This window comes from Callithrix jacchus, chromosome 12 (assembly GCF_049354715.1).
Source record: "Callithrix jacchus isolate 240 chromosome 12, calJac240_pri, whole genome shotgun sequence".
In the NCBI taxonomy this organism is placed as follows: domain Eukaryota; kingdom Metazoa; phylum Chordata; class Mammalia; order Primates; family Cebidae; genus Callithrix; species Callithrix jacchus.
In genome coordinates this window covers 13,254,447-13,272,183 of record NC_133513.1, presented here as the reverse complement: position 1 = coordinate 13,272,183, position 17,737 = coordinate 13,254,447, and the positions used below count along the sequence as shown (strand labels likewise).

The following is a 17,737-nucleotide window of genomic DNA, read 5'->3' as shown; positions in this document are numbered from 1 at the left end:
AAATGTTCGGTTTAAGGTTGGTGGAAAAGGAAAAACAAATGCCCTGGTCTGGATGATGAGTTTATGGTCATCAGTTGAGACTGTTGTAAAATAGAAATTTTCTCTGTAGAGAGAGTTCTTCCTAGGTGAAAACATTAATCAAGCAAGAATAATCTTTAAAATTAAAGCTTAGTTCTAAATATAATTTTCGAGTACGAGCCTTTTTTAAGTGTTGAGTTGCTTCATTTACTTACTGATAAAATTGAGGAGTATTGTGCAGTGGTTAAGAGCACTGGTTCTAGAATTATACTTAGTTTTAAATTCTGGCTGTAAAGCGTACTATGATTTAGGGCTTGTGAGGAGGTAATGTGTATAGAGGGGTTAATTATTAGCACAATGCCTGGAATATAGTAAGCATGCCAGTTAGTAATTATAAGGGATCACAAATCCGATTGAATACTTACTCAGTGTCTGACCCTGCAGAAGGGATACAGCAATCATTTAATGTTTTTTTCCCAGGAACCTGACATAGAATACTGTTTTTTGTTTACTTGTTTTTGTTTTGGATGGAATCTCGCTGTCACCCAGGCTGGAGTACAGTGGCACCATCTCAGCTCACTGCAGTCCCCGCCTTCCAGGTTCAAGCGTTTCTTCTGCCTCAACCTCCAGAGTAGCTGGGATTACAGATTCCTGTCAGCACACCTGGCTAATTTTTGTGTTTTCAGTAGAGACAGGGTTTTGCCATGTTGGCCAGGCTGGTCTCAAGGACCTGACCTCAAGTGTTCTGCCTGCTTCAGCCTTCCAAAGTGCTGGGATTACAGGCGTGAGCCACTGCACCTGGCCTGCTGGGTTTTTTTTTTTTTTTTTTTTGGTCAACATTATCAAACAGTCTCCTTCTATGTACTGAATAATAGACATCTTTATAGAATTTAATTCTTCATTTAGGTTTGTGTCTGGCTGTTGCTCTGCTGTTTATAAATATTGATCATACAACTACTTTGGCATTGCCCACAGCTATTGAAGATAAGAAATGTGGTGAAGAAAGTGGTAGCTGCCCTCAGTAGAAGCTTATGAAGGCATTGTTTTTAGTTTTAAGGGATCAGTTAATAAATCTGCAACTTTTCATAGCGCATTCCTTGGTTTAGATCTAATATCCTGAAACTGGATAATACTTTATATTTTTGATTATCCAATTAATGCAACAAACATGGGTCTACAGCATTGGAAACAAAGCACGTTCACATTTACTCACCCAAACTTAACTATCCCTGCTGCTTTTCCTACCCACCCTCTCCTACTGGGCTTACCCCTGAAGAGCAGTAACAATTTATTTATTTGTTTTTTAATTTTAATTTTATTTTTTGAGACAGTCTTGCTCTGGCACCCAGGCTGGAGTGCAGCGGTGCAATCAGTTTTTCCTGCTTCAGCCTCCTGAGTACCTGGCTAATTTTTTAATTTTTAGTAGAGAAGGGATTTTGCCATCTTGGTCAGGCTGGTCTCAAACTCCTTGGCCCTAGGTGATCCGCCCACCTTGGCCTCCCAGAGTGCTTGGGATTACAGGTGTGAGCCACCACACGCAACCAGCAAGAACAATTTAAATGTAAGCCAGTCCATGCAGTGCATATATACTCCAGAGTCAGAGATTCACATGGGGATTATGAATCTGCATTTCCTTCCTGCCTTTCACAGTTTAAGCATCTTGTCATTACCTGGGATTTTAGTGTTTTTAAATGAGTATTCACACAATATGGCTTCTGAACCAACCATTTGTGTGTGTGTGTGTGTGTGTGTTGTTGTTGTCGAGACAGGTTCTCACTCTCGTCCAGGCTGCAGTGCAGTAGTGTGATTACGGCTCACCAAAGCCTCAGCCTCCCGGGATTATGTGATCCTCCCACATAAACCTCGCAAGTAGCCGGATACTATATGCACGCATCACCATGCCAGGCTGGTTTTTGTACTTTTTGCAGACATGAGGTTTTGCCGTATTGCCTAGGCTATATTTTGTCTGTCTATTTTTTTTTCTTTTTTTTTAATCAATGCGGGTTCTTGCTGTGTCGCCCAGGCTGGAGTGCAGTGGCGCGATCTTGGCTCACTTGACCTTCTGGGCTCAAACAATCCTCCCACCTCAGCCTCCTGAGTAGCTGAGACCACAGGCATGCGCTGCCATGCCTGACTAACTTTTTTTTTGTATTTTTTGTAGAAATGGGGTTTTGCCATGTTGCCTGGGCTGCTCTCGAACTCCTGGACTCAAGTGATCCTCTTGCCTTGACTTCCCAAAGTGCTGGGATTACAGGCATGAGCCACCACGCCTGGTGTATTGTATCTATTCTTAACTGAAATATTCATTATAATTCTGTAGAAAGAAATAGCTGTGTTGTACTTACAGAGGAAACAGTATGCTTATATCCAGTCTGGCATGCCTTCCTAAGGGATTTTCAGAGTAATATGACAATCAGAGAATTGAGCCAACTTTAGACCCTTGGTCTAAAGAGAAGTCAAAATTAGTAGGAATCTGAATCCCTTCCTTCAGGAAGCTTATAATCTAATTGGAGAGCACATTTATACTGGAAAGCACATCTATAAAACTGTTCACAGTGAAGAATGTAAGGAATCATGAGGCTAAATGGTAGTTGCACATCATAACGGCCTCAACTGCAGGCATTCTGTCCTGTTGTCCCCACAAATACAACCAACGTTGTCAGGCAACAAGTCTAGATTTTTGGTTTAGGAAAAAAGGCATCAGTATCATTAGAGGGTATGTAAAAGAGCAAAGATGGCTTTGTCCCAAAGGTTTCCTGGAATTATTGACTTGTAATTGAATAGGTGGCGAGAGATAAAAAGCACAAGGGTGTTTCAGACAGGTGGTTGTTGGGAGGATGAAGGTGTGAATGATCAAGCCAAACTGTTTATCTCTTTTCCTCTGGCCAGATGGTAGGGGACTTACGGGAGTGTCACAGGAGTGAGGATCATCAGGAGCATCACCAGCTGACTCAGGGATAATGATAAATTCTCTTGACCATCATCTATTCCTCATTCTCTTCACTGTCAGCCCTGAGGCCTTTTTCCAGTGTTTTCTTATGGTTAAAATGATGAATTTTATTGAAAATATCTGTTTTAAAATTTGTGTTTTTTTATCTAAAAATTGGAGTGGTTGTGGCTAAATGATTACCTTGTAAGCCCTTGTGGGAGCCAGCGTGATGTAATAGAGGCCAGAAACGGGAGTCAGGGACCCCAGGTTCTGGCACCTCGCTGTCATTTGTTAGCTCCATGACTGTAGGCAAGTTGCGTAACCTCTGCATCACCTCCAAAATGTTAGACCTGAATCAGACGTTTTTATGCTATCCTTTTTTTTTTCTTTTTTCTTGTTTGTTTTTTGTTTTTTTGAGACAGGGTTTTACTCTGTTCCAGGCTGGAATGCAGTGGTGTGATCATAGCTTACTGCAGCCTCAAATTCCCAGGCTCATGTGATCCTCCTACCTCTGCCTTCTAAGTAGCTAGGACTATAGGCATACTGTACCACACCCAGCTTTTTTTTTTTTTTTGTAAAAATGGAATCTCACTGTGTTGCCCAGGCTGATCTGGAATTCCTGGCCTCAAGTGATTCTTCTGCCATGGCCTCCCAAAGCATTTTTTTTTTTTCAATGAAATTTTTTATAAATGAAACTTTACTCAAAACCTTGTTATGGGCCCGAGGCAGTGGGTCACGCCTGTGATCCCAGCCCTTTGGGAGGCCGAGTCAGGCAGATCAGGAGGTCAATAGATTGAGACCATCCTGGCCAACATGGCAAAACCCCATCTCTACTAAAAATACAAAACTTAGGTGGCCATAGTGGCGCATGCCTGTACTTCCAGCTACTCAGGAGACTGAGGTAGGAGAATTGCTTGAACCCAGGAGGCGGAGGTTGTAGTGAGCTGAGATTGTGCTGCTGCATTCCAGCCTGGGCAACAGAATGATACTCCATCTAAAAAACGAAACAAAACAGACAAACCCCCCCAAAAAAAAAAAACCCTGTTATATAAAACAGAGCTGATCTGCCCAGTGGAGGGTAGGGAGCTAGAAGCCCCAGCTGCTTACCTAACTCTTCCTTTTCAGTTCTCCCAGGGGCCTTAGGCTCAGGAGAACACAGTGGGGAAAATCCCTGGACTAGATCCCTTAGGTCCTGTCTAGAATTTAATATTTTGTGAATCTTATATTGATAAGCAGAGTGGAATTTCTGAAAAACAATTTTGAGGAGGCAGTGATCTGCTAGATACAGTGAGGAACAGGAAAAGATAAACACAGCTCTTGCTTTAAGCAGCATTCTTGGAAGAAGAGTAAGAGGGGAACAAAAGAGCTATAACTTTCGTAACACAACTCATAGTACACAGAGATTGAAGTCAACAAGAATTTATTCCCTAAAAATAATTACAGAGATTATGAAGAGAGAAAGGGAAACGAATATAAGTGTTTTAATTTTGCAAAAAGGCGGGTGCGCTGGCTTAGGCCTGTAATTCCAGCACTTTGGAAGGGCCAGACAGAAGGATAACTTGAGCTCAGGAGTTCAAGACCAGCCTGGGCAGCATAATGAGTCCTTGTATCTACAAAAAAGATTTTTAAATTAGCCAGGCATGGTGATGAGCGCATGTACTCCCAGGTACTCAGGAGGCTGAGGTCGGGAGATCACTTTATTTCTGGAGGTCAAGGCTGCAGTGAGCCCCGATCACACCACTGTACCCCTAGCCTATGTAACAGAGTGACTGTCTCAAAAATAATAATATTTGTTAGAATAGCATGTCTTTGTATAACTGCCACATTGCTTGTATGAGGTGAAACTGACTCACTTTATTATCAGAAGTGTGATCTCATCAAAGCCCAAGCTGTCCAGCTGCCTTGGACTGTGGGTCATGTGTTGCCAGTACCTTGGAGCTGTGTACAAAAGCCAGGCTGAGGGGATCTTGTGGTTACCCCCATGAGACTAATAACTTATCAAGGGGGAAGGAACTTATCTCCTTTTTGGCTTCACCTGGTTCTTTCCAGAATGAATGGTGAAAAAATAATTCTGGGAAAAACTTTAAATTCTTAATTTTGTTTACTTTTTGGATGGGAGATAGGTGTATGCATGGTAAAATTCAAAAGTAACAAATGGAGACTGGGTGTGGTGGCTCACACCTGCAATCCCAGCACTTTAGGAGGCCGAGGTGGGCGGATCACTTGAGGTCAGGAGTTCAAGACCAGCCTGGCCAACATGGTGAAACCCTGTCTCTACTAAAAATACAAAAATTAGCCAGGCATGGTTGCATGTGTCTGTAATTCCTGCTACTCAGGAGGCTCAGGCAGGAGAATTGCTTGTACCTGGGAGGCAGAGGTTGCAGTGAGCTGAGATTGTGCCACTGCACCCAGCCTGAGTGACAGAGTGAGACTCCATCTCAAAAAATAAAAATTAAAAAAAAAAATGGCAGCAAGTGGGGCTCTGAAGGACGTTTACTTTTTCTGTTACACTTTAGTACTGATGGAAGTTTTAAGATCATGCATGTATTTTACAGTAAACCCACAAGAAATTATGCACTTAATTTTTCTGGGTGAATTGTGTTGTAGAGGCAATAGAGAATTATTTACATTTCTCCTTTCTCTTTGTTTCCCAGATAGCAGACCCCACGCTAGCTGAAATGGGAAAAAACTTGAAGGAGGCAATGAAGATGTTGGAGGACAGTCAGAGGTGAGCACTACAGAAGTGACCTGTTCATCGAGTTCAGCCTGCTGTGAAGTTGTTGGCTCTGGTTTCCTCCTGTTAAAGATACATCTTGTCTTCACAGTGTCACACATAGCTTCTAACTGACTTGAAAATTGGCATTTGTCTTGAGTAAAAGGTGCCTTGTAATTAAAGGATTTTGAAATTGAGAGGAAGGACTTAAAATGTTTAAATCTGTTAAGAGTTTCATTTACTTAATATATCGATTTGACTCTATAATTACTTGTTATATATTCAGGTCATGCAAAGCACCAAGTAAATAAGAAGTGGGTGGAACTTTTTGTTGCGTATTCTCATCTTTTCCAAAAACTCAAACTGTACCTATAACTAGAGGCAGGGAGATATGATAAATGTGTTTCAAATCCTGCCTCAATCACTAAGAGATTATAGGCAACATAGTCACATTTGCATGTTTAGGAGTTAGAAATTTGATATGATGAAACAAATGAATAGCTTTTTCTTTTCTTTAAATTAGAAGAACAGAAGAGGAAAATGGAAAGAAGCTTGTGTCAGGGGATATTCCGGGGCCACTCCAGGGCAGGTAGGTGACAATGAGGATCCATACCTTTAGTTAAGGTGTAAATTTTTGTTTGTTTTTAAGATGAAGTCTTGCTCTGTTGTCCAGGCTGGAGTGCGGCGGCACGATGTGGGCTCACTGCAACCTCTGCCTCCCCTGTTCAAGCGGTTCTCATGCCTCAGCCTCCTGAGTAGCTGGGATTACAGGCGTGTGCTGCCACACCTGGCTAATTTTTGTATTCTCAGTAGAGACGGGATTTCGCCATGTTGGCCAGGCTGGTTTCTAACTCCTGACCTTGACTGCAGGTGATCCACCCGCCTCGGCCTCCCAAAGTGCTGGGATTACAGGTGTGAGCCACCACACCTGGCCTACTTAAACCAATATCTTACCATCATTGATTTACGGTTTCAGTTTTAATGAACACGTAACAAATTTAAATAGACTTCTGTGCAGTGTAACATTAGAAAAGTGAAGTACCATTGGCTGGTTGGTGATATTGCTGCACCTGCTGGCTTTTCTCCCTGTCCCATTTGGAATTCAATACAGGCTGGGTACAGTGGGTAATACCTGTAATCCCACCACTTTGGGAGGCCAAGAGAGGAGGATCACTTGAGCCCAGGAGTTCAGTGTTACAGTGATCTGTCATTGTGCCACTGCACTCCAGCCTGAGTGATAGAGATACTCTTAAAAAAGAATTTTTTTTTAAACCAACAATTTCATGCAACCTCATGACTCAGAAATGATACATGGAGCCAGGCACAGTGGTGCACACCTGTATTCCCAGCTGCCTGGGAGGCTGAGGCAGGAGGATCGCTTGAGTCGAATTTGAGGCTACCCTGATGACATCATGAGACCCTATCCCTGAAATAAAATAAAAGTGATATAAAAATTCATCATTATGACTGGTATATCATACTTAGTTCATTCTCAAAACCTGTAATCTATTTGGTAGACTGAGTTTTAGTGTAAGAGGTATTTTAATTTGATAAGATTTATCGTTTTCATAATACAGTAAAGAAAAGGAAAATGTCAAATTTAATCACTTATTGTTTGGCAATTGAAGCAAATCTGTCATGTCTTCCTCGTTTGAGCTAGCAGGAAAAATAGCAAAAAAGTAAGTAGCTGACTAAAATGTTCCAAAGATATTAGCAGTTAATCTGGGATTGATGACCCAGCCCACCTTCCCTGATACAACTTATTTTTTTTTTCCTTTTTATAACCAGGAAACTGCACATAAGTAAACAGTACAACTCCCTTAAATATCCTTTGACCTGAATATAAATTGAACTAGGTTGCAAAAGAAAAGTATGGAGGAAGGATCACAGTGTGCCAGTAAATGTCACATCTAACACACTGAGAGACTACTAATACTTTATTTAAAACAGTCACTCCTATTCATAGCATAAATAATGCAGCGTGAAGCGAGGCAGGAAATGCTTTCTCAGGTCAGAACAGGAAGCAGGGCCTATAAAATCTCCCTCCAGGCCTACGGATGGAAACAAAAGGCTTTAATGTTTTAGTCTCCTGATTCCACTGACGTTTCCCCAGGAGAGATACTCCCAACAGCATCTGTAATTCTCAAAATGACAGCACGTTAAGCTACTCACTAGGAGGAATCACACTTAGGAATGCATTCAAGACTGGTAACCTGCCAGGCACGACTGAGTACCACACTTTCACTGTGTGAAGCCTCTCAAGTCCATAACGTCCAGCTTGACGAGTTGGAATAGCATGTTCAGGGTCATGTGGCGGGTAGCCGAGGGCCTCTGCCTGCCCTACTCTCTACAGTGTCCAGGGCCCAGAGCTCCTCTCACTTGAAGGGCAGCACCTTGGGGACAGTTGGTTTGGGGACATCGTTTTGATGGTGCTTCCTTTGTTGAAAGAGGACGCATTTTATTAGTCTGTTCTTGTTAATGGAGAGATAGCTTTATGTTATTCCTGTTGCAAGTTGCCTTGCCATTGGTTGCTACTTCAGCCATTTTAATTCTTTTCATAACTTTCCACCTCCTCGTGTAATGAGCATTTCATAGCAACGTATCTTGGATAGAAGTAAAATATTTTTACACTTTAATCAGATCTCAAGTTTTCCAGCTTGGGGAAGAGCTGGTAATGAATGAAGCTTACATTGTTAAAGGCTGTTAGTCCAAACAGACAAGATCCATAAGTGGAGGAAATTAGATATGCCAGTGTCATTGGAATAGTCTGACTGGCATTATAATATAATAAGGAGTACGCTTATTATATATTATAGGTACATATTATAAGGACTTCTGGGTCTTCTTACATGCTTATTAAATACTCTCTGTCTTATACTCCAAGATTCAAATGAAATGTGTAGAAATGTAGAGCAAGACTGGGTGGCTGAGCAAAGTGGCTCATGCCTATAATCTGAGCACTTTGGGAAGCTGAGGCAGGAGGATCGCTTGAGCTTAGTGGTTTGAGACCAGCCTGAGCAACATGGTCTGCCAAAACTACAAAAAGGCCGAGTACGGTGGCTGATACCTGTAAACCCAGCACTTTGGGAGGCTGAGGTGGGTGAATCACTTGAGGCCAGAATTCAAGACCAGCCTGGGCAACATGGTGAAACCCCATCTCTACTAAAAATATAAAAATTAGCCAGGTGCTGTGGTGCATGTGTGTAAATCCCAGCTACTCAGGAGGCTGAGGCAGGAGAATTGCTTGAACCCGGGAGGCAGAGGTTGCAGTGAGCCAAGATCGTGTCACTGCACTCAAGCCTGGGTGACAGAGTGAGACCCTATCTCAAAAAAATAAATAAAAAGACTGGTTACATTTGTTAAAATGAAACTCATATTTAGGTAGAAGACTTATTTAGCCACAAGTAAGTTAATATCAGAATTTAGTTTATAATTTGAGCTTTGTTTCTTAAAAAGCATAAAATATGTACCACCTTCTTTCTCTTATAGTTATTTAATTAAGGAAAAAAAAACTTTTTAGCAAGTCTAGTTAGATGAGAGCAGTAACAGGAGAGTGGTGGGGTATTTGTGTGGTTCCCACCGGCCTATCAACTCCTTTTATTCTGCAGTGGACAAGATATGGTGAGCATCCTCCAGCTGGTTCAGAATCTGATGCATGGAGATGAAGATGAGGAACCCCAGAGCCCCAGGTAATGAACCTGGCAGCTTTTCTTTTCGAGTGTATGTGTTCTTGATTTCAGTAGTGATTGCACTCTGACAAGTGGCTCAAATAAGAAGCTATATTTCATTGAGTTTCATATGATACTAAAATTTTTTTTCATAAAGACATTTATGTATAAGATATATTTTGTGAATTGAAGGCATTTACTGAAATTAGAACCCATAGTTTTTATGGTCTCGTGTCTTAGAGAGGGGCTGGCAGAAGGACTAAAGAGTAAGCACTGTTCTGCTGCTGTGCTTCTGCTTCCTAGGAATTGCTGCACCTGTATTAGTTTTCTCTTTAATTATTTTAATTTTAATGTTTTGAAATAAGTAAAATGTTCTCTTGGTTCAAAATTCTGACAATAAAAACCAATATACAAAGGGAATTTTCCTTTCTACCGTTTGTCCCTACCTGGTTTTCTTCTCTAGAGGAAGACATTACCAGTTTCTTGTGTATTCTTCCCGGGAGATTTTATATATATTATACACAAGGAAAGTGTCCATGCCCACCCTCTCTAAGACGTAATTACTACGCACATGTTCTGCACCTTGCATTTTTTCACTGAAGTCTTGGAGCTCATTGCATATTCATGCACAGGAGCTTTCTCCTTTGTTAGAGCTGTGTATTTTACTTGGAACTGATGAGCCATATTTTATTTTATTGGTCCCTGCCATGTTTCACTGTCACTTTTGACATGTGTTCCTTCTCACAGAAGCAAGTGTGTTTCGAGGACAAAGTCCTGAAGTGGGATTGCTGTCTCAGACAGTGTGTACTTCTGTAATTTGGGTCATCCTGCCAAATTTCCCTCCGTGGAGTTACGGCATTCAGCAGTCCCACCAGCAATGTATGAGAGGACTTTATTCCCATACCTTCGCCTGCAAAGGCGTTGTCAGACTAAATGATCTTTGATAAGTGATATTCTCATGAGAAATTTGATAAGTTTTTATTATGAACCAAGTGAAGTGTCTTTTTATATGTTTTAAGACCCATTTATATTTCCCTTTCTAGGAACTGGCTGTTGCCTGTGATCCTATTAGTCTGTTTTTTTCCTTATTACTTACAGTTAACAATTGTAAACTTTTTCCTCCTTATTTACAGTTTTTCTTTATAAGGGAAATTAGTTTCAATTATATACAAAACATTTTATGAAATCAATTTTAATTCTATATGAATCAATACCTAGTCCCCCTTGAATTTGCTGTATTATTGCAGTAAACAATTAATTTTTATTTAATGCAGAGACTTGGGATTTAATTCTTTAAAAAATGTTTTTGGTTCATTTTACCTTAGCCTACCCTCCGTAATTCTTGAGGCTGGTATTTAATCTTAAAAATATTTTAACAGGGCTGGTGCTGTGGCTCACGCCTATAATCCCAGCACTTTGGAAGGCCAAGGTGGGCGGATCACAAGGTGAGGAGTTCAAGACTAGACTGGCCAACATGGTGAAACCCTGTCGCTACTAAAAAATACAAAAATCGGCTGGGCATGGTGGCTCGTGCCTGTAATCCCAACTAGTTGGGACGCTGAGATAGAATTGCTTGAACTGGGACCAGGGAGGCAATTCTCCTGCCTCAGCCTCCCAAGTAGCTAGGACTACAGGTGCTCGCCACCTTGCCCAGCTAATTTTTGTATTTTTTAGTAGAGACGGGGTTTCACCATGTTGGTCAGGATGGTCTCGATCTGTTGACCTCGTGATCCGCCCACCATGGCCTCCCAAAGTGCTGGGATTACAGGCGTGAGCCACCGCGCCTAGCCTGAAAAAAAAATTTTAATAGGAAATTATTTTAAAACAGTTTGTAGGTACTCAATTTAAGAAGGGATATTTACTTCCTGGAACCTAAATTATGAAAATATTTTTCTGGCCGGGCGTAGTGGCTCATGTCTGTGATCCCAGCACTTTGGGAGGCCGAGGTGGGTGGGTCACCTGAGGTGAGGAGTTTGAGAGCTGCCTAACCAACATGGTGAAACTCCGTCTCTACTAAAAGTACAAAAGATTGGCTGTGTTTGGTGGCAGCCACCTGTAATTCCAGCTACTTGGGGGGGCTGAGGCAGAAGAATCACTTGAACCCAGGACGTGGAGGTTGCAGTCAGCCAAGATCACACCATTGCATTCCAGCCTGGGCAAGAGTGAGCTCCATCCTAAAAAAAAAAAAAAATATATATATATATATATCTGTCTCAAAATTTTCACCAAACTATCTATACCGTATATGCTTTGAATTTTCTAAATGTATCTGAATTTCTGCCTTCTGGGCCATTAAGTAGATTTCAAGTCTGACAGAAATTTCTGTGGAATACCGTCTCTATGTTCTGTGTACTTTTTTATGGTTTGACTCTAATTCTTTCTTTAAACTAATTTTGCTTAACAGAATCCAAAATATTGGAGAACAAGGTCATATGGCTTTGTTGGGACATAGTCTGGGAGCTTATATTTCAACTCTGGACAAGGAGAAGCTGAGAAAACTTACAACTAGGATACTTTCAGATACCACCTTATGGCTATGCAGAATTTTCAGGTAAAGACATGAAGAGTTTTTAGTTTCCAGTGAAGACTAGTATGAGTTGGGTATAGGCTGAAAGATCTTTTTTCTGGAGCTGTACTACTTGGGTTCAGATATCCTCCTTCTTGGAAGAGGTGCTTAACCTCTCCATGCCTGTTTCACTGTCTGTTAGATGGGGATAGTATTAATTTCAATTTCTTTCTTTTTTTTTTTTTTTTTTAATGCTTTAAGTTCTGGAGTACAGGTGCAGAACAAGCAGGTTTGTTCCATAGGTATACACATGCCATGGTGGTTTGCTGCGTCCATCACTCCGTCATCTACATTAGGTATTTCTCCTAATGCTATCCCTCCCCTATCCCCCACCTGCTGACAGGCCCCAGTGTGTGATGTTCCTCTCCCTGTGTCCATGTGTTCTCATTGTTCAACACCCACTTATGAGTGAGAACATGTGGTGTTTGGTTTTCTGTTGTTGTGTCAGCTTACTGAGAATGATGATTTCCAGCTTTATCCATGTCCCTGCAAAGAACATGATCTCATTCCTTTTTATGGCTGCATAGTATTCCATGGTGTATATGTGCCATGTTTTCTTTATCCAGTCTATCATTGATGGGCATTTGGGTTGGTTCCAAGTCTTTGCTATTGTGAACGGTGCTGCAATAAACATAGGTGTGCATGTGTCTATAGAATGACTTATAATCCTTTGGGTATGTACCCAGTATTGGGATTGTTGGGTCAAATGGTATTTCTGTTTCTAGATCCTTGAGGAATTGCCACAGTGTCTTCCACAGTGGTCGAACTAATTTACACTCCCACCAACAGTGTAAAAGCTTTTGTTTCTCTACATCCTCTCCAGCATCTGTTGTCTCCTGATTGTTTTAGTGATTGCCATTCTAAATGAAGTGAGATGGTATCTCAATGTGGTTTTGATTTGCATTTCTCTTAATGACCAGTAATGATGAGCTTTTTTTCACATGTTTATTTCCTGCATAGATGCCTTCTTTTTTTTTCTTGAGACGGAGTTTCGCTCTTGTGACCCAGGCTGGAGTGCAATGGCGCAATCTCGGCTCACCGCAACCTCCGCCTCCTGGGTTCAGGCAATTTTCCTGCCTCAGCCTCCCGAGTAGCTGGGATTACAGGCACGTGCCACCATGCCCAGCTAATTTTTTGTATCTTTAGTAGAGACGGAGTCTCACCATGTTGACCAAGATGGTCTCGATCTCTTGACCTCATGATCCACCCGCCTCGGCCTCCCAAAGTGCTGGGATTACAGGCATGAGCCACCGCACCCAGCCAATGCCTTCTTTTAAGAAGTGTCTGTTCATATTCTTCATCTGCTTTTTGATGGGGCTGTTTTTTTCTTGTAAATTTGTTCAGGTTCTTTATAGATTCTGGATATTAGCTCTTTGTCAGATAGGTACATTGCAAAAAATTTTTTTCGTTCTGTTGGTTGCTGGTTCACTCTAAGGATAGTTTCTTTCACTGTGCAGAAGCTCTTTAGTTTAATTAGATCCCATTTGTGTATTTTGGCTTTCATTGGCATGCTTTTGGTGTTTTAGTCAGGAAGTCCTTACCCATGCCTATGTCCTGAATGGTATTGCCTAGGTTTCCTTGTGGGGTTTTTATGGTATTAGGTCTTATGTTTAAATCTTTAATTCATTTGGAGTTAGGAAGGGATCCAGTTTCAACTTTCTGCTTATGGCTAGCCAGTTTTCCCAACATCATTTATTACATAGGAAATCCTTTCCCCATTGCTTGCTTTTGTCAGATTTGTCAAAGATTAGATGGTTGTAGATGTGTGGTGTTATTTCTGAGGCCTTTGTTCTATTCGATTGGTCTGTATCTCTGTTTTGATACCAGTACCATGCTGTTTTGATTACTGTAGCCTTGTAGTATAGTTTGAAGTCAGGTGGCATGATGCCTCCAGCTTTGTTTTTTTTGCTTAGGATTGTCTTGACTGTGCGGGCCTCTTTTTGGTTGCATATGAAGTTTAAGGTGTTTTTTTTTCCAATTCTGTTAAGAAAGTCAATGGTAGCATTGAATCTATACATTACTTTGGGCAGTATGGCCATCTTCATGATATTGATTCTTCCTAAACATGAGCATGGAATGTTTTTCCATCTGTTTGTGTCTTCTTGTATTTCATTGAGCAGTGGTTTGTAGTTCTTGAAGAGGTCCTTCACATCCCTTGTTAGTTGTATTCTTAGGTATTTTTTCTCTTTGTAGCAATTGTGAATGGCAATTCACTCATGATTTGACTCTCTGTTACTGGTGTATAGGAATGCTTGTGATTTTTGTACATTGATTTTGTATTCTGAGACTTTGCTGAAGTTGCTTATCAGCTTAAGGAGATTTTGGGCTGAGATGATGGGGTCTTCTAAATATACAGTCATGTCATCTGCAAATAGAGACAATTTGACTTTCTCTTTTCCTAATTGAATATCCTTTATTTCTTTTTCTGGCCTGATTGCCCTGGCCAGAACTTCAAATACTATGTTGAATAGGAGTGGTAAGAGAGGGCACCCTTGTCTTGTGCCAGTTTTCTAAGGGAATGCTTCTAGTTTTGCCTGTTCAGTATGATATTGGCTGTGGGTTTGTCATAAATAGCTCTTATTATTCTGAGATATGTTCCACTGATACCTAGTTTATTGAGAGTTTTTAGCATAAAGGGCTGTTGAATTTTGTCAAAGGCCTTGTCTGTATCTATTGAGATAATCGTGGTTTTTGTCTTGGGTTCTGTTTATGTGATGGATTACATTTACAGATTTGCATATGTTGAACTAACCTAGCATCTGAGGGATGAAGCCAGCTTGGTCGTGGTGGATAAGCTTTTTGATGTGCTGTTGGATTCGGTTTGCCTGTATTTTATTGAGGATTTTCACATCAGTTCATCATGGATATTGGCCTGTAGTTTTTTTTTGTGTGTGTGTGTCTCTGCCAGGTTTTGGTATCAGGATGATGTTGGCCTCATAAAATGAGTTATGGAGGATTCCCTTTTTGTATTGTTTGGAATAGTTTCAGAAGGAGTGATAGTAGCTCCTCTTTGTACCTCTGGTAGAATTTGGCTGTGAACCTGTCTGGTCCTGGACTTTTTTTGGTTGGTAGGCTATTAACTGCTGCCTCAATTTCAGACCTTGTTATTGGTCTATTCAGGGATTCAACTTCTTTCTGGTTTAGTCTTGGTAGGGTGTAAGTGTCCAGGAATTTATCAGTTTCCTCTAGATTTACTGGTTTATGTGCATAGAGGTGTTTGTAGTATTCTCTGATGGTAGTTTGTATTTCTGTGGGATCAATAGTGATAACCCCTTTATTGTTTTTTATTGCATCTATTTGATTCATCTCTCTTTTCTTCTCTATTAGTCTCTGGCTAGCAGTTCATCTATTTTTTTTTTTTTGATGTTTTGAAAAACCAGCTCTTGGATTCACTGATTTTGTTTTTTTTTGAAGGGTTTTTTTTGTGTGTCTGTCTCCTTCAGTTCTGCTCTGATCTTAGTTATTTCCTGTCTTCTGCTAGCATGAATTTGTTTGATCTTACTCCTCTAGTTCTTTTAATCATGACGTTAGGGTGTTGATTTTAGATTTTTCCTCATTTCTCTTTTGGGTCTTTAGTGTTATAAATTTCCCTCTAGACACTGCTTTAGATGTGTCCCAGAGATTCTGGTATGTTGTGTCTTTGTTCTTATTGGTTTCAAAGAACATGTTTATTTCTGCCTTCATTTTATTATTTATCCAGTACTCATTCAGGAGCAGGTTGTTCAGTTTCCATGTAATTGTGTAGTTTTGAGTGAGTTTCTTAATCCCGAGTTCTAATTTGATTGCACTGTGGTCTGAGAGACCATTATGATTTCCATTTTTTAACATTTGCTGAGGTGTGTTTTACTTCCAGTTATATGGTCCATTTTAGAATAAGTGGGATGTGGTGCTGAGAAGAATGCATATTCTGGGGATTTGGGGTGGGAAGTTCTGTAGATGTCTATTAGGTCTGCTTGGTCCAGATCTAAGTTCAAGTTCTAGATTTCCTTTTTAATTTTCTGTCTTGCTGATCTGTCTAATATTGACAATGGGGTGTTAAAGTCTCCCACTATTATTGTGTGGGAGTCTGAGTCTCTTTGTAGGTCATTAAGAGCTTGCTTTATGTACTGGGTGCTCCTGTATTGGCTGTGTGTATATTTAGGGTAGTTAGCTCTTCTTGTTGCATTGATCCCTTTACCATTATGTAATGCCTTTCTTTATCTCTTTTGATCTTTGTTGGTTTAAAGTCCGTTTTATCAGGACTGGGATTGCAACCCCTGCTTTTTTTGCTCTCCATTTCCTTGGTAAATCTTCCTCCATCCCTTTATTTTGAGCTTGACATGTGTCTTTGTACATGAGGCGGGTCTCCTGAATACAACACACTGATGGATCTTGACTCTTTATCCAATTTGCCAGTCTGTGTCTTTTGATTGGGGCATTAAGCCTATTTATATTTACGGTAATATGTGTGAATTTGATCCTGCTATGTTGATGCTAGCTGGTTGTTCTGCCTGTTAGTTAATGCAGTTTCTTCATAGTGTCAATGGTCTTTATAGTTTGGTATGTTTTTGCAGAGGCTGGTGCTGGTTGTTCCTTTCCATGTTCAGTGCTTCCTTTAGGAGCTCTTGTAAGGCAGTCCTGATGGTGATAAAATCTCTCAGCATTTGTTTGTTGGTAAAGGATTTTATTTCTCATTCGCTTATAAAGCTTAGTTTGGCTGGATATGAAATTCTGGCTTGAAAATTCTTTTCTTTAAGGATGTTGAATATTGGCCTGTACTCTGTTCTGGCTTGTAGGGTTTCTGCTGAGAAATCTGCTGTGAGTCTGATGGGCTTCCCTTTGTGGGTAACCCGACCTTTCTCTCTGGCTGCCCTTAGCAATTTTTCCTTCATTTTAATCCTAGTGAATCTGAGGATTATGTGTCTTGAGGTTGCTTTTCTCGAGGAATATCTTTGTGGTGGTTTTTGTATTTTCTGAATTTGAATGTTGGCCTGCCTTGCTAGGTTGGGGAAGTTCTCCTGGATAATACCCTGAAGAGTGTTTTCCAACTTGGTTTCATTCTCCCAGTCACTTTCAGGTGCACCAATCAAACATAGATTAGGTTTTTTCACATAATCCCATATTTCTTGGAGGCTTTGTTCATTTCACTATTTTTTCTCTAATCTTGCCTTCTTGCTTTATTTCATTGAGTGATCTGCGATCTCTGATATCCTTTCTTCTGCTTGATCAATTCAGCTGTTGAAACTTGCATATGCTTCATGAAGTTCTTGTGCTGTGTTATTCAGCTCCATCAAGTCGTTTGTTTGTCTCTGCGCTGGTTATTCTAGTTAGCATTTCATCTAACCTTTTTTCACAGTTCTTAGCATCCTTGCATTGGGTTAGAACATGCTCCTTTAGTTCAGAGAAATTTGTTATTACCTACCTTCTGAAGCCTGCTTCTGTCAATTTGTCAAACTCATTCTCCGTCCAGTTTTGTTCCCTTGCTAGTGAGCAGTTGTGATCCCTTGGAGGAGGAGAGGCATTCTGGTTTTTGCACATATCAGCCTTTTTGTGCTGGCTTCTTCCCATCTTTATGGATTTATCTACCTTTGGTCTTTGAAGTTGGTAACTTTGGATTGGGTCTCTGAGTGGACGTCCTTTCTGTTGTTGTTGAAACCATTTCTTTCTTTTAGTTTTCTTTCTAACAGGCCCTTCTGCTGCAGGTCTGCTGGAGTTTGCTGGACATCCACTCCAGACCCTGCTTGCCTGGGAATCACTAGCCAGGGCTGCAGAATATCAAAGATGCTGCCTGTTCCTTCCTCTGGTAGCTTTATCTCAGAGGGGTACCCACCACATGCCAGCCAGAGCTCTCCTGTATGAGGTGT

General features: G+C 40.8%; 1 protein-coding gene across 30 annotated transcripts in view; it reads left to right on the top strand.

Annotated features, from left to right (window-relative positions):
• Positions 1-17,737, top strand: part of PDXDC1 (pyridoxal dependent decarboxylase domain containing 1) — a 97,700-nt gene that overhangs the window by 37,498 nt on the left and 42,465 nt on the right. For 11 of the 30 annotated variants that reach the window (XM_078344657.1, XM_078344655.1, XM_054242587.2 and 8 more), the window contains 4 exons: positions 5,602-5,675; positions 6,184-6,249; positions 9,269-9,349; positions 11,733-11,879. In XM_078344657.1, the coding sequence (XP_078200783.1) occupies positions 5,626-5,675; positions 6,184-6,249; positions 9,269-9,349; positions 11,733-11,879 (344 nt within the window). In that variant the 5' untranslated portion in view covers positions 5,602-5,625. Of the gene's footprint in view, positions 1-5,601; positions 5,676-6,183; positions 6,250-9,268; positions 9,350-10,707; positions 10,774-11,732; positions 11,880-17,737 lie in introns of all 30 variants that reach the window. The other 19 variants (XM_054242588.2, XM_078344664.1, XM_078344667.1 and 16 more) reach the window with 3 other exon arrangements.